Source organism: Bison bison, unplaced genomic scaffold, assembly GCF_000754665.1.
Source record: "Bison bison bison isolate TAMUID 2011002044 unplaced genomic scaffold, Bison_UMD1.0 scf7180017864305, whole genome shotgun sequence".
NCBI classification, from domain to species: domain Eukaryota; kingdom Metazoa; phylum Chordata; class Mammalia; order Artiodactyla; family Bovidae; genus Bison; species Bison bison.
The window spans coordinates 1,599,324-1,626,149 of NW_011494877.1; the positions used below are offsets into that span (position 1 = coordinate 1,599,324).

At 45.3% G+C, this 26,826-nt stretch overlaps 1 protein-coding gene across 1 annotated transcript; it reads left to right on the forward strand.

Moving 5' to 3' along the window:
• The first annotated feature begins 41 nt into the window (after nt 1–41).
• LRRC52 (leucine rich repeat containing 52) lies at nt 42–22,013 on the forward strand. The gene is made up of 2 exons (XM_010851974.1): nt 42–699; nt 21,585–22,013. Exons 1-2 carry the CDS (start codon nt 78–80, stop codon nt 21,923–21,925), a joined length of 963 nt encoding a protein of 320 aa, XP_010850276.1. The 5' UTR covers nt 42–77; the 3' UTR covers nt 21,926–22,013.
• The last annotated feature ends 4,813 nt before the right edge of the window (nt 22,014–26,826 follow it).

A 26,826-nucleotide genomic window follows, 5' to 3' on the forward strand; every position in this document is an offset into this window, starting at 1 on the left:
CCCGCCCCTCGCAGCCTTCTGATCAGAGGGATAGCGCCCGCTGGAAAGTGGAAGGAGGGTAGTCGCCGCGACTTACTATGTCCCTCCCTTCAGGCCCTAGGCCGGGGTGGTTACTCTTTTCCTTCGGAATGGTACTGGTATCGGGGTCAAAGTGTCCAAATAATTGTCAATGTCAAGACCAAGAAGTGATCTGCACAGGGATCCAGTTAACTGAATACCCCTCTGATATACCCCTGAACACCCGGAGGCTGTACCTGAATGATAACAAGATCCGTTTCTTGCCAGCGATGAATCTAGGACTCCTCAGTGACCTTGTTTACTTGGACTGCCAGAAGAACAGGATTCAGGAGGTGATGGATTATACCTTTGTCGGGGTCTTCAGACTCATCTACCTTGACCTCAGCTTCAACAATCTAACCTTCATCTCCCCGTATAGTTTCTCCATGCTCAGCAACCTGCTGCAGCTAAATATCTCCAACAACCCTCATCTGTTATCACTTAACAAGTACACCTTTGCCAACACCAGCTCTTTGAGATACCTGGACCTCAGAAATACTGGCTTGCAGACCTTGGATGAAGCTGCCTTCCAAAACCTCATAACACTCCAGACCCTGTATCTGAGTGGAAACCCCTGGAAATGCAACTGCTTTTTCCTGGACTTCACCATCTACTTAATAGTGTCCCATCTGAACTATCCAGGTGAGGGCTTGATTGCGTGTGGGGATGAGGATATGATGGCATAGGAGGAACTGGTTCCGGAAAAGGTGAAGTCAAAAGGTGGTTAGTGTGGGAGAGAAATCTGGGTAAAACTGATTGAAAGCATTCTTATTGCTCTGCAGGATCCATCCTTGGGTTGACTGGAGAGGCAATAAGGATCAATAGAAAATGTTCTAGAATAGTTATCCAAAGAGCTGAGTTCTGCTCCCATACTCAGCCCTTACTACTCAGCTGCTGTTGGGGAAGTCTCGATTTCTCTGAGCCTCAGTTTCTTGATCCATAAAGTGGGGACAATAATATTACCAAACATAGAGAGTGTCCTTTCAATGTGAAATGATATGAGTGGAAATGATAATGTACTATAACTGCAAAATGACAAAGTAATACAAGGACACTGAATTCCCTTGGTAAATTATTTTAATCTGTTTAATTTGGTGACTGACTTTTCTAGGATCTAACAGTAAATTCAGTCATTCCTAACCAGGAGAAAATCCAATGGTATGATGCATAGAAAGGAAAGATCAATAGAGATGGAGGAGGCACAGTTGAGCCACTGAGACATGAGTGAGAGGGGGAGGAGAAGAGAAGGCTTGGATATCTCCTTTGTGTTCAGATGCTAACATGCACGGAAGGTGAGAACAGCACGAATGAGTGCAGAATGGGCCACCAATGCCCAGTGTGTCAAGCAGAGAGATTCCAAACTCACAGGCAGACGCTCAAGTCTCTCCTGGTAGAGTTCCAAGCCAGTTGCTGCCACTCTGTCCACTGTCCCCACGGCTCTGCCATGGTCCCTGGGGCACTCTGGTGCCTCATCCCTTCTTCTTTTCAGTGACTTTACTGTCCCATTCTCATCCTTCAATTCCCCCACACCACCAATATCACGTTGACCCAGGGAAGGCAGAGCTTTGGATAAGTGTGAAATAACGAGCCCCTCACAGAAAGCTTGGAGCCACTGATGTAATTAAACTCGGTCAGAACCATGTCTTCTCTGCCTTCCCTGGGTGTGTGTTTTTGAAAATAATTTCATATACCAGCTTCACAAATGTCCTGCTGAAGTTTCCACCCTTAAGTCCAAGTGGCAATATTCTAGAAAGATTCCTGACCAAAATGCCAGGCTTTTAAGGGGCACTGGGAGAGAAGGAACTGGGTGATGACAGCAAGTAAAAAAAGCCTCCTAGCTTTCTAAGTGGCTCTGTCATTAAATGTCTTCCAGGCAGGGGCTGTACTATGATGGGGCAAGTGATGCAAAATTGGGGCTCCCAGGATACAAAATTGAAGGTGGCACCAAGAGAAAGTATCTCCTTAAATTTTGTGCCTGAGGCACTTGGCCCTGCTGCCAGGTACTTCAACTCGAATTGTGTGTGTCACTCAGTCATGTCCAACTCTGCAACCCCATGGGGTGTAGCCTGCCAGGCTCCTCCGTCCATGGGATTCTCCAGGCAAGAATGCTGGAGTGGGTTCCATTTCCTTCTCCAGAGGATCCTCCTGACCCCAGGTTTCCTGCATTGCAGGCAGACCCTTTACCATCTAAGCCAACTCAAGTTAGAATCAATCGAAAGGAACAAACTTTGTCAGACCATTTTCTTAACAGTACTAATCATAAAAGAATACAGGAGCAGTTTCTTGGGTCGCTTGCCTTGCCTCTCCAGAGATGGTGTCTTCTGCTTTTCTCAAGACTGGTGCTGTGGTGGTTTCCAGAAAGCTCTCTAAAAGAAGGTTAATATTAATCATTCTCATACATTAAATGTGGTTCCCAGATGGGATTCTCCCTGTCAATGTTTGTGTAACTAGCCTGTGGATCAGCATCATCTTCTCTTGCTCCCTCCCCACCATTCATACACATTTTTCTTGAGCAGAAATTGCCAATTTGCCAGGAGGACCCCCTGCTGAAAAGTGTGAAGGAGCTTGGCTCCTTCCCCAGTCCCAGAGCCTTTCACTTCACCTCCCAGGTAATCTCCCTTAATCCAAATTTTAGCTTTTAAAGTTGTATCTTCTCAGAATTTTCAGACTAACTACTTTGGACTCTTTGACTGAATTCCATCCAGGATTGGACAGGATTATAAACTGAATCTGTTTCACTACATGTTTTCAAAAACATGAGAAGCTGGTGTCTATCTTGTCAAGCTCATAAGCTTCTCATGAATGAAGAGTCTGTCTTTTGAGGTAGACAAATCTTTTCATCCATTGTCCAGTGGAAGTCCCCCACCCAACACATACACACACACACACACACACGCACGCAAACTACAAATCTGCTCATCTCCCTCTGCTGTTTGGTTAGATCACTTCATGCAGAAATATAGTCCCATTGCCCCAATTCACTATTATTATCTCTTAAAGGTATCAGTGAACCCCAAGCCAGGCATAGAACAATTTAGCTTTGTATCAGGTTTTGCAGCTACTGAAGTTTTTCACATGTGCAGTTTCATTTTCTTTACTTTGAGTTTCACACCAGCTCTTAGATTTTGTGCCCTAAGACTATGGAAAGAGGCTAGAATAGGTATTTTTGACCCTATCCTATGGTTAATAAGATGGATTGGTTCACCCAAAGTCACACAGCAACTAAATGGCAGGAAAGTGGTTTGAACTTCCTGATTTCAAATTCAAGTCTTTTTCTATATGACTGCTATCTCTTAAGTCCTCAAATTATATAACTATGATCCAATAAGTCACTTTAGTAATAAATATAAGTCACGTCATAAGCATAGGGCCACAGCACCTATATTTCACCTTCATGTCTTGTCTACATTTGGAACTCACACAAGATCACTTTCATTGGATAATAAGCCCGAGCCATCATAGACTCATTATAATATGCCTGCACTTCCCTTCCAATCCAAGGTTTCACCCCAATCTACCCAAACTCTAAAAGAATAAACCCAACTTCAGTGTTTGCTCTCCTTTGCACCTTATTCAGTCTGGTTCTCCCTTCCCATGCATACACACATACACACACACACACAAACACATGTGCGAACACATACACACATGCACATATACAAACACAAAACTATATCTACACAAACATACATACATATATATACATACTCACACTCGACCACGTATTACATATGCATGACACACATACATGTGTAAAAATGCACAGATACACACCAAGACATGAACAAACACACAGACACAAAGTTGAAAACACACGCAGTAGAATTCACGGAATGCTCCACTTGTCCTTTAGCCAGACCTCAACATAACAGAGACATTTATTTTACGTGACTCTCATACGATGACTCATTCCTCTGTTAGGTGAAAGTATCTTTGCTATTTACAAACACTCTAGTTGAACTCTCAACCTTCAGCCCACCTATTACACCACATTTTCTATCAAAACAGTAATCTTTGACATGTTCTTGAATGGTATCACATCTCTTTCCCATGTGCCCAAGTTTCAGGATATAGGAAAATTTCTATGAAATGAGCTGAATAACCTGGTTGTTTATAAAGGAGAATCAAACTTAAAGATGGGTTTCATTTTAGACCCAGGGAGAATACCAAACCGTACTCCTGGAGATTTTGCCTGCAGTGCTGTATTGAGGTCAGTATGACAGCAGAATTATAGTATGTAGACCGTTTGAAGAGCATGGCAGTGAAGTAGGGATCTTCCATGCCACCACTCAGCTCATCCTTTCATTCATTTAAATATTTATTATGTCCCAAACAAGTGCTCATGGAGACAACTAGCCAAGAAGCCTGGGAGTATGTACAGAGACTCATGTGACTATGAGTCACCTGCACATATGTGTCCCACGGTGCAATGGGACACCAGAACTAAACTCACCGGACAGAGCAGGACAAAGAAGGCAGCATGTGCCTTTTGGGGTAGAACAAGCACTTGGGAAAGTCTCAGCTGTGGGTGGTGAAGGATGGCCACCATGCAGGCAGGAAAGCCCAGTGTTAAGAGCTCAGGCTCTAGAGCAAAACAGACCTGAATCATATTCCTAGCCCTGCCACTTAGTATCTGTAGGAGATCAGATAATTCATTTAACCTCTCTGCACTTCAATTTCCTCATCTTTCAGACAGGTCTAATAATAGACCCAACTGCCCAGGGATGGTGCAAGGATGAAATTAGAACATTTATGAACTTCCATTTAGCATTAAGACTGGCACAGCATAAACATTCAGTAAATGAATGGTAGGCAGTAAACATTCAATAAATGAATGGTAGGCAGATGTAGGAAAGGCGCAAGGAATGGAGAGAGCACCAGTTATCAGTCAGGTGGCCAATGGGGCAAGCAGTGGACTTCAGCAAGGCTCGGTGGTATTGGAGGACAGTGTGCCTTGTCCAGGAGACACGCCTGTACAGATGCATGTGGGCATATAAATAGGCTATGAGAAGGTGGGCAGCAGGTCTCAGGACACTCATCCCTGAGAAAATAGAAGGGAGGGAATCCTGGAGGGAGTTGGATATTGGATGAATTATGAATATAGGAATTCAGACCCTGGGGGGAAAAAATCTCAAATAAAGGCATGGTCTCAACTGGATCATGAGACTCAGGGCTGGACCAACATCAGTAAGGGGATTCTTCCTGAGTCATCTGAGTCTAGAACTGAAGTTCTACCTTAAAGACAAGCCAACTTCCAGGAACACATATGGACATGCAGGCATCTTTCGAGGGATGGAGTCGAGGTCAGTTCCAACCTCCAACGGGTAGACATGGCCCTGGGAGAAAGAAGTCACCTTCATGGTGTAATTTTTTCATCTGAAGAGTACTGAATAGAAGTTTTGTCCCAGGCTCTCCCTATCCACAGCCTACCATCAGGCTACCATTAGCCATTAGAGATGTATCCTTATGGATCCCCCAAAGTGCCCCAATCTTGAAGAGGGTTGTGAAAGACACATAAACTCCTGGGCAAATAATATAAGTACCCCTTGATGCCTTTGAACTGTGGTGCTGGAGAAGACTCCTGAAAGTCCCTTGGACATCAAGGAGATCAAACAAGTCAATCTTAAGGGAGATCAACCCTGAACATTCACTGGAAGGACTGATGCTAAAGATGAAACTCCAGTATTTTGGTCAACTCACCCACTCCAGCATTCTTACCTGGAGAATCCCACGGATGGAGGAGCCTGGGGGGCTACAGTCCATGGGGTCGCAAAGAGTCGGACACGACTGAGCAACTTCACTCACTCACTCACTCACATGTGAATAGACAACTCATTGGAAAAGTCCTTGATGCTGGGAAAGATCAAGGGCAGAAGGAAAAGAGGGCATCAGAGGATGACATGGCTGGATGGCATCACAGATGCAATGAACATGAACTTGGGCAAACTCCAGAAGATGGTAAAGGACAGGGAGGCCTGGCGTGTTGCAGTTCATGTGGTCACAAAGAGTCAGACACAACTGGACGACTGAACAATCTTTTATCAACTTTCATATCAGAGGAAAGAGTGATTTCATAGGAAATACAATTAACTAAGATTAACTCTGAAACAGTGGGGAACCCTGAAGGAAGCCAAGATCCAAAAAAGACATGGAGTGGTCTTAAAAGACATGAGGGTAATAACGTGTTCTCCCCCTATGTCATACTGCTGCTTGCCCCCTCAGAGGAACTGTAGAGGAGGTTGAATGTTTTATTCACCTTGCTTCATCACAAGGCTACAGCTAATAGGAGCATCGAAACTTTCCCTTACTGACCAGAGATTTGGTGCTGTTACCAAAAGTCTTCATTAAAGGAAACCCTCAATGATAGACTCACCAGATGCACTGGAAACTGTCCAGTTCTCAAAGAGTTCATGTATTCAGTTTCCAAAGACAAAAATCATAGCAGAAAAGGAAGTAAGTTGAAGTGTGCTTGTTCCTCGGATGCTCTGGTCAATACAGAGTTAAAACAGATTCACAGATTGCATTTTCTTTTTGGCTCAAGTCAGCAAATAGGAAGACTAATTCCTGGCCAGAACTGTAATTTTCCAGTCATTAATGCTATTTGAAGGTGAGCGTGGAAATTGAGCTCTTCCCAGGATAGCGCTCCCCAGCAGGACAGAGTTGAATGCCTCTGAAGATGCTCTCAAAAACTCATGCAGCTCTAAGCTGCTGGACAGAACAAGTCTGGCTTCCTACATCCCTGCACCCTGCCTCCACACTGGTCTAGCGCTGTCCAACAAAACCTTCTGCAGCAGCAGAAATGGTCTAAATCTGTGCTGTCCAACACAGTATCCACTAGCCACATGTGGCGATTAAACTCTTGAAATAGGGTTAGTGGAACTGAGGACCAAATTTTTAATTTTATGTCATTTCAATTCATTTAAATAGCCATATTTATGACTGGTCAGGGAAGCCTTTAATATAAGATACTTAAGCTGGAACTTTATAATTTAGCCCCCTCTCAGGTAAGTGGCTGGAGAAGGCAATGGCACCCCACTCCAGTACTCTTCCTGGAAAATACCATGGACGGAGGAGCCTGGTAGGCTGCAATCCATGGGGTTGCTAAGAGTCGGACATGACTGAGCGGCTTCACTTTCACTTTTCACTTTCATGCATTGGAGAAGGCAATGGCAACCCACTCCAGTGTTCTTGCCTGGAGAATCCCAGGGACAGGGGAGCCTGGTGGGCTGCCGTCTCTTGGGTCGCACAGAGTTGGACACGACTGAAGCGACTTAGCAGCAGCAGCAGGTAAGTGGTTATAGAGTCCAGTCCAGGATGGAGATCTTCTAACATCCAAGTTAAGTGTTTCCCCCATGCCATGATATTTCCTTACTATCAGGTACGTCACTGTCCATTCAACTCTGAAACAGATATTGTATGTTTATTATATGCTTAACATTCTTTTTTTTTTTTTTTTTTTGATGTTGGGGTGCTTTATCACAGGGAAAGAAGTCATAAATCCTGTCTTTAATAAGACAAATCTAGGGATACAAGAGAGGGAAAATGCAGTTGAAAGCCAGGAGTTCTGATCTCAATCATGTCAATGTATGATTTGGGTGGCAAGTCATTTTCTCTCTGAGTCTCACTTGTCTCTGAAATAAGGAAACAGGAGTAGACATTCTATAAGACTCCTTCTAGTTGGACCTAAATAGAAATAAAAGATGCACTTAGATGGAGGAAGAGGAGAGCAGTGGTCAGCAGACAGGGTCCCAAATGGGCAAGTACACAATGGGTTAGTGTTGAGGTACAGATGTTCCTAGATGAGTACTGTGGTCACACAATTAGGAAATGCAACCTGTAACTTCTGCATTCTCTCACCTCCTGTCTTAAACACCCTCTGCTGGCTAGAACAATGCCTCCACCCTCCAGGGACTCAGTGCCTTGAATTTTCCTCCCAGGCCTGGCCTGCTCAACCAGCAGTTCTCAAACTCCAATGAGCACAAGAAGCCCAGGCTCCCTGTCCAGAGATGATGACCCAGTTAGCTTGGGGCAGGGTCTATGAGAAGCCCAATGACAATGACCTGGATTCTAGCTCTACAGTGGCTGCTTCAGCTAGTGAATAAATTGATTTACACTGAGATGTTGGGGGCTTCCCTGATGGCTCAGATAATAAAGAGTCTGCCTGCAATGCAGAAGACCCAGGTTCAATCCCTGGATTGGGAAGATCCCGTGGAGAAGGAAATGGCAATCCACTGCAGTATTCTTGCCTGGAAAATCCCATGGATGAGGAGCCTGGGGGGCTACAGTCAATGGGGTCATAAAGAGTCAGACATGACTGGGCGACTAACACACTGGATGTGATGCTGGTGGCTAATAATGTTTTGATATGTCTCCCTCAAGGGGCATTTGCAATGTGACAGGGAACAAACAGAACCAGAGAGAACACAGAAAGGGACAAGCTACTAGCATAGACATGGGGGTAGTTTCAGGACAGAAGGTCTGTCTGTGTCAGCCCTTAAATTACAGTCCTTGGACCATCCTGCTTAGTCCAATGGTGGGGTCCACAAGTCAAAAAAAGGACTCTAGGCAGGAGTGCCACCAAGGCAGGGGGATAAAGCCACCTGGGGACATCTGCAGGAAGCAGATGGGCTGGGTCATGCACTGCTTCAGGTCTAAGCCATTTAGAGGGCATTTTGAACAGAGAACATCTTAGTTTCATCCTGAGGCTATTTTATCCTGTATTCCAGGCTGCTGTAATAGGATAATGGCCCCATTTCAACCCACCAAGTACAAAGTCATCTACAACTGTGCCAAAACTTAGATTTCCAGAATGAATTCAGGTCTTCACACCCTTCCACTATTAATGCTAACCCATCTCCTCCATCAGGGAGATTGCAATAAAGACCAGACACCAAAAGCGGGAACAGCTGGGCAGCAGACATCGCCAAGGCTGTCAACTGCTCTGCTAGCGTGTCTCTCCCACCTCACCCTGGCCCTGTGGCTCCCTTCTGCTGAGAGCCGGAGAAGCAGCCTCCCGAGGGCAATGAAGCCGCTGAGAGGGCTGCAACTGGGGCAGTGATCCCCAAACGATCCAGAAAACTTGAGAAGGGATGGAGGGGGCAAGCTTGTTCAGTTTGGGAAGGACCTTGTGTGATTCTCATACACTCTCTAACTCAGCCCAGTTGGAATCCCTGAGAGTAGGTGATCTAAAGCCCCCTCAAACTCAGAAATGCCAGACCGCTATGCATGGCCCCTCTGGTCACCCAATACCATTCAGGCCCCTGGAAGGAGGCAGTGCAAGGCCGCCAAAGCAGCCAACCTCAGTTTCTTCACCTCTAGAAATGAAGAATTCCCCAACCTGAAAGAAATCCAACAAAGTGTGGATGCGGCTAGAAAAGAGAAACGGGCGGTTGGCCATCTAGGGCCTTTGAATGATTTTCTGGGGAACATGCAATGTATCCTGAGAAGTTTTGGAAGGCAGGAAAGATAAATACAGAACTAGGAGGCTTCTGTGGGCATTCAGACAAGAGAGGCTGGCAGTCTACAGCAGAGGCATGAATTGAAGAGGTACAGATAGGCCAGAAGAAACTGTTCAGAAGGCAGACGCAACAGGACCTGGGACTGAACTAGACCTTCTCAGAGTCCCCTGCACTCCCTTTGTGACTCCAGGCACAATTCTAAGTAATTAACAGGTCTGTGTTCTTTAACATTTGTATTCTCTGATAGACAGGAAGGTCTACAAGATCCAAGAGCAGGTCTGAATCTTCAGACACAGAGAAAGTTCTCAAAAAATATTTGAGTGAATAAAAAAGTCAATGAGATGTGGAAAATAAAGGAAAGGAAAAATCAAGTGTAATTCCCAAGGCTTTGGCTTGGACAGCTGTGGGGGATCCACTGAGAGAAGAAAGTAGTAAAGGGGCTTGGGGAGAAGCCAAGTCCTGTCTTGAATGTGTTGAGCGGGAGCTCTTTGTGAGACAGGAGGCTTTTGGATGTTTTGACCTGAAATTCAGAATAGAAGATAAAATATATGTTTGTAAATCATCAGCTCACTGGTGATCATGAAAACCAAACAAATGATGCTTAGCATGAGAGGATCACAGGGACTGCAAGGAGATCCAACCAGTCCATTCTGAAGGAGATCAGCCCTGGGATTTCTTTGGAGGGAATGATGCTGAAGCTGAAACTCCTACTTTGGCCACCTCATGCAAAGAGTTGACTCATTGGAAAATACTCTGATGCTGGGAGGGATTGGGGGCAGGAGGAGAAGGGGACGACAGAGGATGAGATGGCTGGATGGCATCACTGACTCAATGGACGTGAGTCTGAGTGAACTCTGGGAGTTGGTGATGGACAGGGAGGCCTGGCGTGCTGTGATTCATGGGATCGCAGAGAGTCGGACACAACTGAGCGACCGAACTGAACTGAACATATCAAAGGATAAATTAAGAAGTGCAGAAAACTGAATAAAGTGAGGGGATCGGCAAAGGAAACATGACACAGAGTGGCGTGGGCTTTCTAAACAAAGGCAAGAGCAAGTGCAAAGACCCTAGGGTGGAATAAGTTCGATGTAGTAGAAGGTGAGTATGGCTGAAGAGGAGTGAAGCCAAGGTAAGAGATGAGGTTAAAAATCAAAGGCCAGATCATATAGGACCTGGAGGTCATGGAGAAGCTTTCGATTTTATTCCAAATGTGACAGGAAGTTATGAAAGGGTTTTAAGTGGAGAAGAGACACGATCTATGATGTACAGCTGCCTCCCAGTGCTAGATGGAGAGCTGGGAAAGCGGGGACCTGAGTTAAGAGGCTGCCTCAGTTTTCAGGCAGCAGGGAACAGTGGCTTGGCCCCAGGTAATGGTCCAGAGAAGGTTAGAATCGGGGTATACTGTGAAGGTCGGACTAACAGGGCTGGCTCATGGCTTGAATTATGGGATGTGAGAGAGGCAGCAAGGACTCCCAAGTCTCTGCCTGGGCAACTGGTGAATGGTGTTGCCCTTCCACCACTGAGCTTTTCTAAATTGCCTCTTACCCATGCGGACAATAACTGTCCTCTATCTGAGTTTTTCCAAGAAGATGGGTAGTTATTCACAAGGTCCAGCTCTAGGCCAAACTGAGAGCCAACTTTGTTTGGTTTACAAATTAGCTTCCCAGAACTGCCTGGTACCATCCCCAGATCTGATATGCAGTTGGCTCCTCTCCCCTCATCATAACCTGCTACAGAAAGTCAGTAGCAGGTGTTCCGCATGGAAGGGCTTAAGTCTTTGGCTTCTTTTCCAGAGGACTTTACACTTTAAGCCTTATTTTATCAGTGAAGTGAAGCTCCTGCTGACAGAATTCTGGGCACTGAGAAGCATCTGAGAAATGTCATGAAGAAAAGGGGTCTTTCTACCTGTAAACTGTGCTCATCTACAACTGCTCATACAAAAGACCAGTTCTGTAGTCTAAGCAACTTTAAAGCACAGGAATAATCAGGCTGAACTTGATAGACTTCAAGGTTTGTTCCTGTAGTGTTCCAATGGTCTATGAATCAGGCTTAAACCTTACCAAAATATGAACTCTTCATGCAAGGGGAAAAATTGTTATAAGAACTGTATTGCCCAAGCCCAAATCATCCAAAGCCAAGGATGCTTTAGACCAGGAGTCAGCACACACTTTCTACCTATGGCTGATTCCTGTTGATTGACAGAAAACAACAAAATTCTGTAAAGCAATTACCCTTCAATTAAAAAAATTAAAAAAAAAAAGACAAGTAAATATTTTAAGCTTTGTGGGTCTTTGTTGTGACTACTCTGTCTCTGTAGCATAAAAGCAGCCATAGAAACTACATTAATGAATGGTCATGGCTGTGTTCCAATAAAACTTTATTTATCAATACAAAAACATGCCACAGGATGGATTTGGCCCGCAGATTATAGTTTGCTAAAGCCTGGCTTCCATCAAGGGAAGACATTTGGGTGATGAGAGAAAGGAGCTCTAGGGAGGCAAAAGTAGGAGCCAATGTCAGGACTAGAAATACTCATAGGACCATGCATGAGGGTCTAAGAAGGGGCCTTATTGGCCAGTTGGCTTTGGTTGTGCTGGGCTGCATATGGTGCAATCCAGGTTCCCCTCTAGGGAGTCTTCTCTGAGCCATTCATAGTATGCTGCTGCTGCTTAATCACTTCAGTCATGTCCAACTCCATGCAGCTCTGTGGACTGCCACCTGCCAGGCTCCTCTGTCCATGGATTCTCCAAGCAAGAGTACTAGAATGGGTTGCCACGCCCTCTTCCTGGGGATCTTCCAGACTCAGGGATCAAACCCAGGTCTCCTGCATTGAACACAGATTCTTTACTGCTGAGCCACCAGGGAAGCCCCATTCATAGTACAGCAGAATATAATAGCGTTCCCTTCAAATTCCATCAGAAACAAGTCCTGCACAGCAAAGCCAAAAACATGAGTTTTAAAGAACTGCTGTATGAGAATCCAGCTGAGCTATTTCAAATCCTTAAAGATGATGCTGTTAAAGTGTTCCACTCAATATGCCAGCAAATTTGGAAAACTCAGCAGTGGCCACAGGACTAGAAAAGGTCACTTTTTATTCCAATCCCAAAGAAGGCAATGCCAAAGAATGCTCAAACTACTGCACAATTGCACTCATTTCAGATGCTAGCAATGTAATGCTCAAAATTCTCCAAGCTAGGCTTCAACAGTATGTGAACTGAGAACTTCCAGATGTTCAAGCTGGATTTAGAAAAGGCAGAGGAATCAGAGATCAAATTGCCAACATCTGTTGGATCATAGAAAAAGCAAGAGAGTTCCAGAAAAGCATCCACCTGTGCTTCATTGACTATGCTAAAGCCTTTGAATTGTGTGGATCACAACAAACTGTGGAAAATTCTTCAAGAGATGGGAATACCAGACCATCTTACCTGCCTCCTAAGAAATCTGTATGGAGGTCAAGAAGCAACAGTTAGAACTGGACATGGAACAATGGACTGGTTCCAAACTGGGAGAGGAGTACATCAAGGCTGTATATTGTCACCTTGCTTATTTAACCTACATGCAGAGTACATCATGCAAAATGCTGGACTGGTTGAAGTACAAGCTGAAATCAAGATTGCAGGGAGAAATATCAATAACCTCAGATATTTAGATGACACCACCCTTATGGCAGAAAGTGAAGAGGAACTAGAGAGCCCCCTGATGAAAGTGAAAGAGGAGAGTGAAAAAGCCAGCTTAAAACTCAGCTTTGAAAAACGAAGATCATGACATCTGGTCCCATCACTTCATGGTGTATAAATGGGTAAACAATGGAAACAGTGACAGACTTTATTTTCTTGGGCTCCAAAATCACTGGGATGGTGATTGCAGCTATGAAATTAAAAGACGCTTGTTCCTTGGAAGAAAAGCTATGACAAACCTAGTTCAGTTCAGTTCAGTCGCTCAGTCATGTCCGACTCTTTGCGACAGTGTATTAAAAAGCAGAGGCATTACTTTACAGGCAAAGGTCTGTATAGTCAAAGAGATGGTTTTTCCCATATGGATGGATGGATGGATGTGAGAGTTAGACCATAAGGAAAGCTGAGTCCTGAATAATTGATGTTTTTGAACTGTGATGTTGAAGAAGACTCTTGAGAGTCCCTTGGACTGCAAGGAGATCAAACCAGTCAATCCTAAGGGAAATCAGTCCTGAATATTCACTGGAAGGACTGATGCTAAAATTGAAGCTCTAGTACTTTGGCTGCCTGATATGAAAAACTGATTCATTGGAAAAGACCCTGATATTGGGGAAAGTTGAAGGCAGGAAAAGAAGGGGACGACAGAGGATGAGATGGGTAGATGGCATCTTGAGTTGATGGACATGAGTTTGAGCAAGCTCCAGGAGTTGGTGATGAACAGGGCAGCCTGGCATGCTGCAGTCCATGGGATCACAAAGAGTCAGACACAACTGAGCAACTGAACTGAACTGTATGAGATTAGGCCAATAATCCACACATTTTCTCCTATATGTATTCAACAGATATTTATCAAGGCTCTATTGTGTGCTGCTGCTGCTAAGTCCCTTCAGTCGTGTCCAACTCTGTGCGACCCCATAAACGGCAGCCTACCAGGCTGCCCCGTCCCTGGGATTCTCCAGGCAAGAACACTGGAGTGGATTGCCATTTCCTTCTCCAGTGCATAAAAGTGAAAAGTGAAAGTGAAGTCACTTGGTCATGTCTGACTCTTCGAGACCCCATGGACTGCAGCCTACCAGGCTCCTCCATCCATGGGATTTTCCAGGCAAGAATGCTGGAGTGGGGTGCCATTGCACTAGGGATATACAGGTGAACAAATAGGATCTCTGCTCTCAAACAATTCTCAAGCAGTGATCGAAACAATAGCTACCTTTTGATATCATGCCTGCAGCCCTTGTATCCTCACCCCCATCTCCATGTGCACTTACCCTCATCTCCTTCTCCACTCTCAGAAGACAGTTCAAGGCTTACCCTTCATTTTGTCCTGGAGACCATCTGTTCCTGCCTCCTCCAAGACTTCACATCCCTTAGCTCACTGAATTCTCCCTAAACTCTCACAAGGTAAGCAGGGATTGGTATTAGCCTAATGTAGAATAGTCCGAGATGGTAGGAGGTTAGCTGCCCATCGATGGCCTTCTATCACCCCAAGGTCTCTTTCCTCCCATTAAGCCTTATGTCAATAACACTGCCCCAAGGGACATTAATAACAAAAAATATTTAATCCACTCAACAAACATACTTTGAGCTCTGATGTGTGTTAAGCAGTACTCTAGATGTTGGGGACACAATAGTGAACACAAATCCATGTCTTCATGGAGTTCATAATCTAGCAGACAGAAGCAGACAGATATCCACTTCCTCAATAAATACATAATTTAGCTGGACGAAAAAAAAAAAAAAAAGACAAAGTACTGAACATCCAATGATATTCAGGCAAGCTAGGGCCTAATAAGGAGAAATGGGGGAACTGGGCCTTTCTCTAGGTTCCAGGTGGAAATTTTTACCACAAAGTGCTTAGACTGATAGAAACTGGCATTTGTTCTCCAAGGGGCAGTTGCAGTGTAACTGAAGTCTGCAAATTGTATCCTCTCCCATTACATGGCCGTCAGCTGGAGGCTGGCCTTCTCCCCTTAGCCCAGGCAGTTCCTAAGCAAGACTGTCCAGGGAACTCAAAGCAGCCTGCTCATCTGGAGAGCCATGCAGACTGCAGAACTGTGGTCACTTTTGTGGATTAAGAAAAAGAGCAGTTCCTCATAAAGCCACCAGGTTCAAGCTGGTTTTCTGAAGGAAGGCTTCCTCAGTTGCTATGCTACCAGGTGTGGTTCTGGGTCCCTGAAACTTTTCCCTTCATGCGTTGATTTTGGCAGACAGGTTTTCCACTTGTGAGCAATATGCCACATGAGGAACTAAAGAAGTGTGTGGTTTATGTTTCCTTAGGAACTATCTGCAGGGAGAATTTAAACATTAATGATACCTGTAATTGTACCTAGGCACTGTACTGGGGCAAATGCTCTGCACCTATGAAGTGGAGCTGAGGAAGGGATAATATGGGGCTTAACTGCCTGTTTGTAATATGAATGAAAGCCCTGAGATTGTGCAGTGCACAACATATACAACAGTGCCTTGGCAGCCTTTTCTCAGAGGCAAGGAGATCAAGAAAGCCAGAGAAGGAGTAATTGATGAACAACTTATTCATCCTGTAGCTTGGGAATAATTAAAACTACTTAGTGGAGCACTTGCCTGGTGTCTCAAAAGGTAAAGAATCTGCCTGCAATGTGGGGGACCCAAGCTTGATCCCTGGATTGGGAAGATCCCCTGGAGAAAGGAATGGCAACGCATTCCAGTATTCTTGCCTGCAGAATTTCATGGACAGAGGAGCCTGGGAGGGTACAATCCATAAAGTCGCAAAAAGTCAGACACGACTGAGCAACTAACACACACACCCAGTGGGGTGCTCAAGAGTAGAGTTTAATTTCGTGAAGCACCTTATATGATGCCTAGAACATATAAGACACTCCAAGATGAGCAGATAGGTCCATAAACCCTAAAGTCATCATACTAGACTAGAAGAATGCATGACTAACAAGCTAAAGAAGAGATGAACCAATAAGGACCTATTGTGTAGCATATGGAACTTACCCTGATGTTACCTAACAGCCTGAATGAGAGGGGAGTTTGGGGGAGAATGAATACATGTGTATGTCTGGCTGAGTCCCTTTGCTGTTCACCTGAAATTGTCACAATGTTGTTAATTGGCTATCCCCCAATACAAAGTGAAAAATTTTTTTAAGAAGAGAGAGATGAAATAATAGAGAGCTAGGATCATTTAAAAAGTGGGAGAAATGGAAAACAATAGTTAATCCAAATATATCAGTCTAACATTAAATGTTAATGGGCTGATTAAAATACAGTTTACTAGACTGAATGAAAAACAAAGCCCAGCTGCATCCGGCTTACTAAACGTACCTTAAATATAGGAACACAGAAAGATTAAAAGTAAAATGATGGGAAAAGATATGCAATACAAACACTAACCAAAAGAAAAGGGTAAATCTACCAGAAAGAACTAACAGTTATATATGTATTTAAGAACATTGCTTCAAAATATGTAAGCAAAACTTAACAGAACTATTTGCAGAAGTAGACAAGTGCACAACCATAACTGGTGATTTTAACATACTTCCCAGTAACTGCTGCTGCTGCTGCTAAGTTGCTTCAGTCGTGTCCAACTCTGTGTGACCCCATAGAGGGCAGCCCACTAGGCTCCTCTGTCCCTGGGATTCTCCAGGCAAGAACACTGGAGTGGGCTGCCATTTCCTTCTCCAATGCATGAAAGTGAAAGTGAAGTAGCTTAGTCGTGTCGGACTCCTAGCGACACCAGAGACTGCAGCCTACCAGGCTCCTCCGTCCATGGGATTTCCCAGGCAAGAGTACTGGAGTGGGGTGCCATCGCCTTCTCCATCCCAGTAACTAGCAGACAACAAGTAGGCTAATAGTAGCTGAGACAATAAAGTTAACAAAAAGCCAAAAAAGATAAAAAGTCAATAAAGACGTAGACAATCTGTATAAAAGCACACTCTTTGGCATACATAGAACAATGTATTCAACAAAGACAATACATTTTTTCAGTACACATGCAAAAATTACTAAAACTGACTCTATTATAAAGAAAATTCTTAATAAACTTCAAAGGACTGAAATCAGAGAAATATGCCTCTGACTACAGTAGAACTGAACTAGAATTGAATAATGAAAGCAGTGCTAGAAAATCCCCAAATATTAAAAATCAAGTAATTCAAGGAATAATAGCTCTTATTAACAAGAATGATAATGATCAGACATGGATTATGCCTTCAGGAGCTAAAAGTCTGTCTTGTAGGAGAGAAAAGATGCTTTTTGCAGGACTTTCATAGTGGTCCAGTGGTTAAGACTTCACTTGCAGGGGTTATAGTTTTGGTCCCTGGTCAGGGAGCTAAGATCCCACATTCCTGTGGCCAAAAATCCAAAGCATGAAGCAGAAGCAATACTGTGACAAGTTCAATAAAGACTTTAAAAGTGGTCACATCAAAAAAATCTGTTTAAAAATATGCTTTTTCAAATTTTTTTTTTTTGATGCTTTGCTTTTCTAGCAAATAACCACCAAGTAAGACAGAACGTGATAGGTGCAGTAAGAATGATGCTAAGAAATGCAACAGATGAGCCCACAGTGGGAACAATCACAATATATCCTCTGAACTGGGAGGATGAAGTGGCTGGGGAAGGGTTCCTGGAAGTAGATGCATTTGCATTAGACCTTGAAGGACAGGAAGGACTTGATGATGCAAAAATTGGAGGAAGAGATATTTGATGCGAAAAGAGCAGTGTAACAAAGCTAGCTGTAGGTAAGGGGAAGAGGTAACCAAGGAGCAAAGAGAGTTTAATTTGACTAGAATAAAGGGTGAGTTACAGGGAGAACTGAGAAGTAAGGTGGGAATGGTAGAACGGGGCAATGCTGAGGGCTCTGAACACCAGGCGGTCTGGATGTTATCCTGAGCCCTAGGGGGAGTCAGACAGGGGTTTTGAACCAGAGTGTGACTGGCAAGAGCCAAGCTTGCAGAAGGGGAAATCTGGCAGGAGTGTGTGCAGTGGTCCAGAGCTGGGGAACTGGCTATGGTGGAGACAGACGTGCTGGGAGGTGAGGAGCGCTCACACCTTGGCGGTGACAGGTAATGAAGAGGGGAGAGAGAATGCAGCAGTAGAAAAACCCTCTCCACAGAGCCACCCACATCCCTCACTTAAAAGCAGCCTAACAATGCATTAAAATCGCTGCCTAATTGCTCCTTTCAAGGTAATACTCCAAAATGGGGAAATAACGCATTTAATGTTTAGTCTCATATCTGCCGCCCAAGTCCTGATTTGAAAGCCTAATCTTTTTAAAAATAGAATGAGATAAACCCCTCTGCACCCACCACTGGGCACACTCCAGACCCTCAGAGTCCCATGTTCTCCTTTCTCATATACATCTTTCTTTGTATATTCCCACATGGTGTCTCTGGCAGCTTAGGCAGGTGATCTAAGCCCTGTCTTGCTAGAATTCCTGAAGATTGCCGGAGTCTTCCCTCACCTCACCAGCCTCTGCTTGGGCCTCCTGGAAAAGCACCAGAGGTCCTTGAACCAGGCTGACTAGAGAGAGATCTTGAGACATAACTGCGTTCCTGACCCTTTACAGCACCCTGAGATGGAAGCCCAAGGGCCCTTTCCTCTCCAGTTGGCCTGGGTCACCCACAGGGCCTCTGTCTCACACTCGTTCTAGAGAGGGGCTTCTTCCTCTCCTTTCCTCTGTAATCTTTGCAAACAGTCAATGTGGCAGCCCCATGCTGGCTTCCTCCTCCTGTGACTAAAACCTCAACCAAGAGCGAGTCCTCAGTAGCATTACAAACATCAGGCCATCTTCCTGAAAGTAACCAACAAGTTCACTGTAGGTGCACTGACCAGGAACCAGGGTGCAGGCAATGGTGTCCAGTTTGGAGAGGACTTAATGGTCAGCCTGGACAGCTCATTCCGGTCACCCAGAACCAGCTGCCTCCCAGTAAGCTCACCTCTGTATTCCTTTCCCTATTTCTCCTGCTTCTAGCTCTAGTCCAAACTGATTTCCCTCATTTCCTTGGTCACCAAGGAAATCAGTGCCTTTACATAGCCTGGGCTTCCCTTGTGGCTCAGCTGGTAAAGAATCTGCCTGCAATGCAGGAGACCTGGGTTTGATCCCTGAGTTGGGAAGATTCCCTGGAGAAGAGAAAGGCTACCCACTCCAGTATCCTGGCCTGGAGAATTCCATGGACTATATAGTCCATGGGGTCCCCAAAAGTCGGATACAACTGAGCAACTTTCACTACTACCACTACATAGCCTGGAGTTCCTACCCTGTTGTAGGGGAAGCTTCTCCCCGCATTAGTCTCTCTCTGACTCCTACTTCTGCAAAACAAGCTCAGATGGCTCAGTCCAGGTTTTCTGTCTCCTGTCCCCTGCTGAGATCCTGCAGTTTATCCAGAACCTTCAGGTTAGGAAACTTTTCTGAGTCTCAGTTTCCTGATGTGAAAAACAAGGATGAAAATGTGTCAACATTCTTGTAAGAATTAAATGAGATAGCATTTACATATCACTTAGCATGTAGACAGAACTTGGTAAATATCAGCTGCTACTATGACTCTGATCATAACTGTCTTAAGCCCTAATCTCAGCCCTGAGTGGAAACTCATTTATCTAATGCTTGCTGGATATTTTCACCTGGACACTGCACACAGGCACCTCAGCATCAGCATGGCAGAGTATATGGAGCTAGAGAAATGCAGGGCTGACAACAGAGCTCTGAGCAGTCTGTGCAGCTCTTGTGTACAATGTACTGTGTGCACTGCTGTGTACAGTAGCTCACCTGCTCACCTGTGCCAGTTAAATCCTCTTTATTACCCTGAGAATAGATGTTCTTCTTTATCAGTTCAGTTCAGTTGCTCAGTCGTGTCCAACTCTTTGCGACCCCATGGACTGCAGCACTCCAGGCTTCCCTGTTCATTACCAACTCCTGGAGCTTACTCAAACTCATGTCCATTGTGTCAGTGATCCCATCCAACCATCTCATTCTCTGTCTCCTCCAGCCTTCAATCTTTCCCAGCATCAGGGTCTTTTCTAATGAGTCAGCTCTTCACATCAGGTGGTCAAAGGATCGGAGTTTCAGCTTTAGCATCAGTTCTTCCAATGAATATTCAGGACTGATCTCCTTTAGGATTGACTGGTTGGATCTCCCTGCCATCCAAGGGAATCTTCAAGAGTCTTCTCCAACACCATAGCTCAAAAGCATCAGTTCTTCAGCGCTCAGCTTTCTTTAGAGTCCAACTCTCACATCCATACATGACTACTGGAAAAACCATAGCTTTGACTACAAGGACCTTTGTATGCAAAGTAATGTTTCTGCTTTTCAATGTGCTGTCTAGGTTGGTCATAACTTTTCTTCCAAGGAGCAAGCGTCTTTTAATTTCATGGATACAGTTATTCTTTATAGGATGAGGCAATGGGATTCCAAGACAGTATCAGACATCCTGCTGAAGTTTCCAAAATTAGTGACAGTGGGTTTGAATTCTAGTCTGTCTGGCTCCATGACCCACTTTTCCTTCTATTATATACTGAAGTCCACAGTGCTTGGTGTGGGGAGGTGCTCAGAGAAGGATCCAGGCAGCTGAGTCAGCCGCTATAAAGGACTGAGACTCATGTAAATCATGAGTGATGCCAACAGCATCACAGAAGCAGAACTGCTTCCCGTATTGGCTGTCCCTTTGCCCTGAGCTCGTCCCTGATTTCTCCAGGTTGAGGGTGTAGAGAACACACAGTAGGCATTTCCAGAGAATCCTGTCCCTCCTAAGTGGGGTGTGATGACCTTGAGTGGCCTTAGTGATCCCTGGCTGGGCTCAGGCACAGGAGAAGGGAAAGGGACAAGGTGGAGGGGAAGGTGGGGGTAAGACGAGGAAGGGGAGTAAGAGATGCCAAACACTGATGGAGCTCTGTGGAGTGTCAATACTCCATGACCATCTTGCTTAAGTTTCCAAAATCCCAGCTCCTTCTGTGCTCTCCCATTCCTTGAAGAGCCTTAAAAAGCAAACGTCATTTTTAGGACGTGATGTGAACACAGCTAGAAGTGAAGTTGCTCAGTCATGTCCGACTCTTTGCGATACCATGGACTGTAGCCTACCAGGCTCCTCCGTCCATGGAATTTTCCAGGCAAGAGTACTGGAGTGAGTTGCCTGAATGCAGCTAAGCCTGGGGCAAAAAGCAGTCCATGTGCAGTCTCAAACCTTACTATGCCCAGAGATCACCTGGAGATCTTGTTAAGATGCAGATTCTGAGTCAAGGAGGCCTGGGCGTGCTGCCTGAGATTCCACATTTCTCATGGGGTCCCTGTCATGCCGGTACTGCTGGCCCTCAGACCACGCTTTGAGTAGCCGGTGTCCATGCCATCACTCCAGGTCCCCGTTGGCCTCACAAGCCTAGGAGTTCTGTTTCAGCACTCTGCCTGCTGTGTGTTTCCTCTTAGATGAACAAAATGCCACTTGCGTGGAACCCACAGAGCTGGCAGGATGGCCCATCACGAAGGTGGGGAACCCGCTCCGGTATATGTGCATCACGAACCTAGATCTCCAGGACTACATCTTCCTGCTGCTCATCAGCTTCTGCATCTTCTGCGCGGGCACCGTGGCCGCCTGGCTGACCGGCGTGTGTGCCGTGCTCTACCAGAACGCCTGCCGCAAGTCGAGCGAGGACGAGGTGGAGGAGGAGGAGGCGGAGAACGAGGACGAGCAGAGGGTAGAAGTCAGCAGGCGGATTTTTCATAGCAGGGTGGACTCGGGCCATGATGGGTTCCCTCAGCTGATTTAGTTGCAGAGGCTGAAGCTGCTGTCTGATGCAACTTTCCCAGGCTCCCGCCTTCCGTTTTGCCTTCCGCTTCTCATTCCTCAGAGCTGTCTTAGAAATGAAAGCCTACTATTATGGTAAAGTACTATTAAGGTAAAATAAATAAAATGTTTGGTGGTCATTTCATAGGTTGGTCTTCTTCTGCTCAACCAACCCAAGCACGATTTCTCAAGCTCAGAAGAATGGGGTACAACCAAGGCTAGTGCAGCTGCTGTAGGATCTAAAGGTTGAGGAAGCCCACCCTGAAAGGGGGCCATATGTGTTTGATGAGCACCTACTCTGCCCCTAAATTAAGTGCTGGGGGGAGGCATCTGGGAAATAGAAGATTTAAAAGATTTGTCCTGGAAGAGCGACAAGCTGGTTCAGAGGAGTAGTCAACATTAAAGTGAATCAAATGGAGAGAAACGCAAGACAAAATGACAAGAACTAACAGGAATGGGATATGTCTATGGGCTACGCTCACACTTCACCTTGTAATATCACTACAGTCCTACACTTTACAGTGACACCAGTTTACCCAAATGGTCAGCAGCACAGACTCCCAAAGCTACATTTTTTCCTTTAAGAGAAGCTGCCTTTCCAAGAAATGTTTAGCAGCATTGTCACAGTGAAGGAGAGAGGCACAGAGGCAGCCACCGCTCCTGAGGCCTTACCGTGTGCCGAGCATCATGACACATCTAATGGGAGGAATCCTCATAGCAACTCAGTCGGTTGGCCATTGGTACCTCATTTTCGTGATGCTCAGAGAGGCTAAGTAACCAGCTCACAAGATGACAAGAAACAGCACAGCTGCTGAGCCCAGACTGCCTGGCCCAAAGCCCGTGCTCTGTGCACTGTGGCCACCTGACCCTGATGAAGCGACAAAACAGCCAAGTGTGCACCCACCTGGCCCTGCTCTAGGCGCTGCTTAGAAAAGCGCAGAAGTCAGGGGTGGCTCAACCCAAACACTCATGATTTCCCTTTCTCCCTTCCCAGACCGAATTAAGACTCAGATCAAAGCCCCACCCATGGAGCTACCTGTCCCTAAGCCCCCAACAAGACTCGCCTTTACCTCTACACTTACTCTGCAAATTCATGTGATTCCCTTGACTTTTCTTGGTGCCATGCCCCCAAACTGTTGTTGTCGTTGTTCAGTTTCTAAGCTGTGTCCGACTCTTTGCAACCCCATGAACTGAAGCGTGCAAGGCTTCCCTGTCCTTCACTAACTCCCTGAGTTTGCTCAAACTCACATCCATTGCATCAATGATGCCATCCAACCATCTCATCCTCTGTCACTTCCTTTTCCTCCTTCCCTCAATCTTTCCCAGGATCAGAGTCTTTTCCAATGAGTTGTCCCTTCACATCAAGTAGCCAAAGTATTGGAGCTTCAGCTTCAGCATCAGTCCTTCCAATGAATATTCAGGACTGATCTCCTTCAGGATGGACTGGTTGGATCTCCTTGCCATTCAAGGGAATCTTCAAGAGCCTTCTCCAACACCATAGCTCAAAAGCATCAATTCTTTGGCTCTCAGCCTTCTATATAGTCCAACTCTCACATCCATACATGACTACTGGAAAAACCATAGCTTTGACTAGACGGACCTTTGTCAGCAAAGTAATGTCTCTACATTTTAATATGCTGTCTAGATTGGTCACAGCTTTTCTTCCAAGGAGCAAGTGTCTTTTAATTTCATGGCTGCAGTCACCATCTGCAGTGATTTTGGAGCCCAAGAAAATAAAGTCTCTCACTGTTTCCATTGTTTTCCCACCTATTTGCCATGAAGTGTTGGGACCAGATGCCATGATCTTAGTTTTCTGAATGTTGAGTTTTAAGCCAACTTTTTCCACTCTCCTCTTCCAAGAAACCAACATTGTAATACTGCTATTAACTAAACTTCAGAGCTTATTTGTATTCCCCAGTGTCCTTTTAATGTTCCAGGATCCAATCAAGGACACCACATTTACATTGAGGATATTCTTAAAAACAAAAATTTATCTAACATTTATTGGGCATTTCTACATGTCAAGAATTCATCTGCATGTTTCTAATTAAACACTAAATATATCAACTCATTTAACTGTCAACATAACCATTGTGATGTGGATATTACCATTATTTGTATCCCCATTAGATAAGGAAATTGGGGCTTAACTATCTCAAAATTATGAAGTAAAACCAGAAGTCAAACCAGCTCTGTGTGACTATAGACTGCTTTCTCCAAACCACTGATCAACACTAGCTCTCAAGAATTTAAACTACCAGGAAAGTCTTGGCAAAAGAAATCTGAGTTGCAGATTTGCACAGTAGTTCTTCCCCTAAGAGACCCTGGATCTTTACACAGACACACACACATACACACAAATGGGCCCAGCATCTACTCTGACTGGCCCTGAGGACTCCACAGGGAACAGACAGAATCAAGACTCTCAGGGAGCTTATAGTCTAGTTTGGCAGAAACACAAGTAAGCAAGTGATTTCCAGCCAGAGTGGTAAGTGAAGTGTAAGCACGGGATAGCTCAGTCAGTAAAGAGTCTGCCTGTAGTGCAGGAAACCCGGGTTCGATCCCTGGGTTGGGAAGATCCCCTGGAGAAGGAAATGGCAACCCACTCCAGTATCCTTGCCTGGAAAATCTCATGGACTGAGGATGGAGGAGCCTGGTGGGCTGCAGTTCATTGGGTCACAAAGAGTCAGGCAAGACTTAGTGACTAACTCTTAATCTGGCCAAGGGACCCAGAGGAAGGGCACCTCTCACCAGGGAGTCTTGAAAGTCTTCCCTGAGGAAGAGACATCTAAGGTGAGACTTGGCTGAATGCAAAGTGGGCGAGGGGGACATTCTAAGTAACAAGAACTGTGTGTGCAAACACCTAGAAATGGGAAAGAACCTGGCACATCATTGTAGCTAGAATATAGAGTAGATGAGGGGAGGAAGACAGGAGAGATCACAGGAGAGAGAGATGCAAGGCCAGGCTCTGAAGTCCTTATGCCACCTTTTGTTACCCAGGGTTATGGTAGGTTCTGCTGCAGTATCAGATAAAACCCAAAGTTTCCTTAGCTTAGCACAACAAAGACCCTTCTCACTCCTGTAAGGTCTGCTATGGGAAGGGCAGCCCTCCTCCACCCTTCAGCTCCAGCATCTAGAACACAGGCCTGGAGTACACACCACAGCATCTCTTCAAGAGAAGAAATGAAACAGGCACGTATCTCTTAACTGCCCACACCTGGAAACGACAGATCATTTTCAACTCACATTTCTTATGGCCCCAACCTCATGACAAGCAAATATAGTCTGTGTGTCAGGAACGCAAAATCTGATGGTAGACAAAGGTTTGTGTCTGCTGCTGCTGCAGCTAAGTCGCTTCAGTCGTGTCTGACTCTGTGCAACCCCATAGATGGCAGCCCACCAGGCTCCCCCGTCCCTGGGATTCTCCAGGCAAGAACACTGGAGTGGGTTGCCATTTCCTTCTCCAATGCATGAAAGTGAAAAGTGAAAGTGAAGTCACTCAGTGGTACCTGACTCTTCGTGACCCCATGGACTGCAGCCCACCAGGCTCTTCCATCCATGGGATTTTCCAGGCAAGAGCACTGGAGTGGGTTGCCATTGCCTTCTCCGAAGGTTTATGTCTAGCTCACCACAATAAGGAATTTGAACTGTTCCCTGGAGACCCCAAGGTCCACTCAAGAGTTTTTGGCATGAGAATCACATAGTCTAATCTTTGTTTTAGAAAGCTCACTCTGGCTATAAGGTGAAAGAGCCCAGAGGGAGGCACAAGAACACACAGTCTGGCATACTGCAGAACTCCAGGGGAGACCCAAGGGTGAGGAAGCAAGGGCTTCGACAGTGGAAACAGAGAGAAGTAGATGAATTTCAGTTATATAAGAGACGGAGTTGACAGAATTCTGTGAATGACTGGACAGGGAATATAGGGAAAGAATGGGTGGGCAGAGGATTCCGAGAGGGTGGAAGGAGTTAAGGAGGGTGCCCAAACTTCTGATCTAGACAGCCAGGGGGCTGGTAGCGCCAGTCAGTGAGACAGAAAGAACCATGGTGGTGACCTGGATGTAAAAACTGGCCAAGCAATAAGATATGGGCATGGGACAGGGCACGTGTGAAGGCATGGTGGGGTGCAGGGAGGGAGATCGAAGGTGAAGTCCTTAGGCTCTTCAGTGGAAAGTCAATAGTGCTTAAAACTGAAAAATGAAATAGAAGCCATCTAAGCATAATCTTTAGAGATATCAAAAAAATCAGTCAAAAGAGTTTCAACTGTCTGGGGAGGGAGAGAGCATGGGAGAAATCATGGAAGATGGCTGTTTTTCATAAATTTTGTAGAGCTACAACTGTAAATAAACTATGTGCTTCTATATTTGATTAAAATGGTTGTTTTTTCTTTAGATACTAGCTCATCTAAGTGTTGCTATCTCAAGAGGCTCTTAGCCCCCTTTTCTATCCATGTGGTATCCATGTGATTTAAAAGGGCAATGTGCCTGCAAAGGGAATGTCCCTACTCCATGCCAGATTTCTCCATTCACAATGTGCCCCTGAGACTGAGTCCCAGAAAAATCAGAGAGGGCTTTCTACAGGAGGCCCTGTTTAGCCTAGATCTTTAAAAGTCATGGGATTTCATGGAGGAAGGGGCATTTCAGATAATGGTATGGGTGAAAGCATGGAGGTATGACAAAGAGAGATGTGTTCAGGGAATGATTTTAATTCTTTTTGGCAGCCTGGACGACATTGAGATAACTCTAGGATGGGCTTCCCTGCTGGCTTAGATGGTAAAGAATCTGCCCACAATGCAGGAGACCTGGGTTCAATCCCGGGTTGGGAAGATCCCCTGGAGAAGGAAATGGCAACCCACTCCAGTATTCTTGCCTGGGAAATCTCATGGAC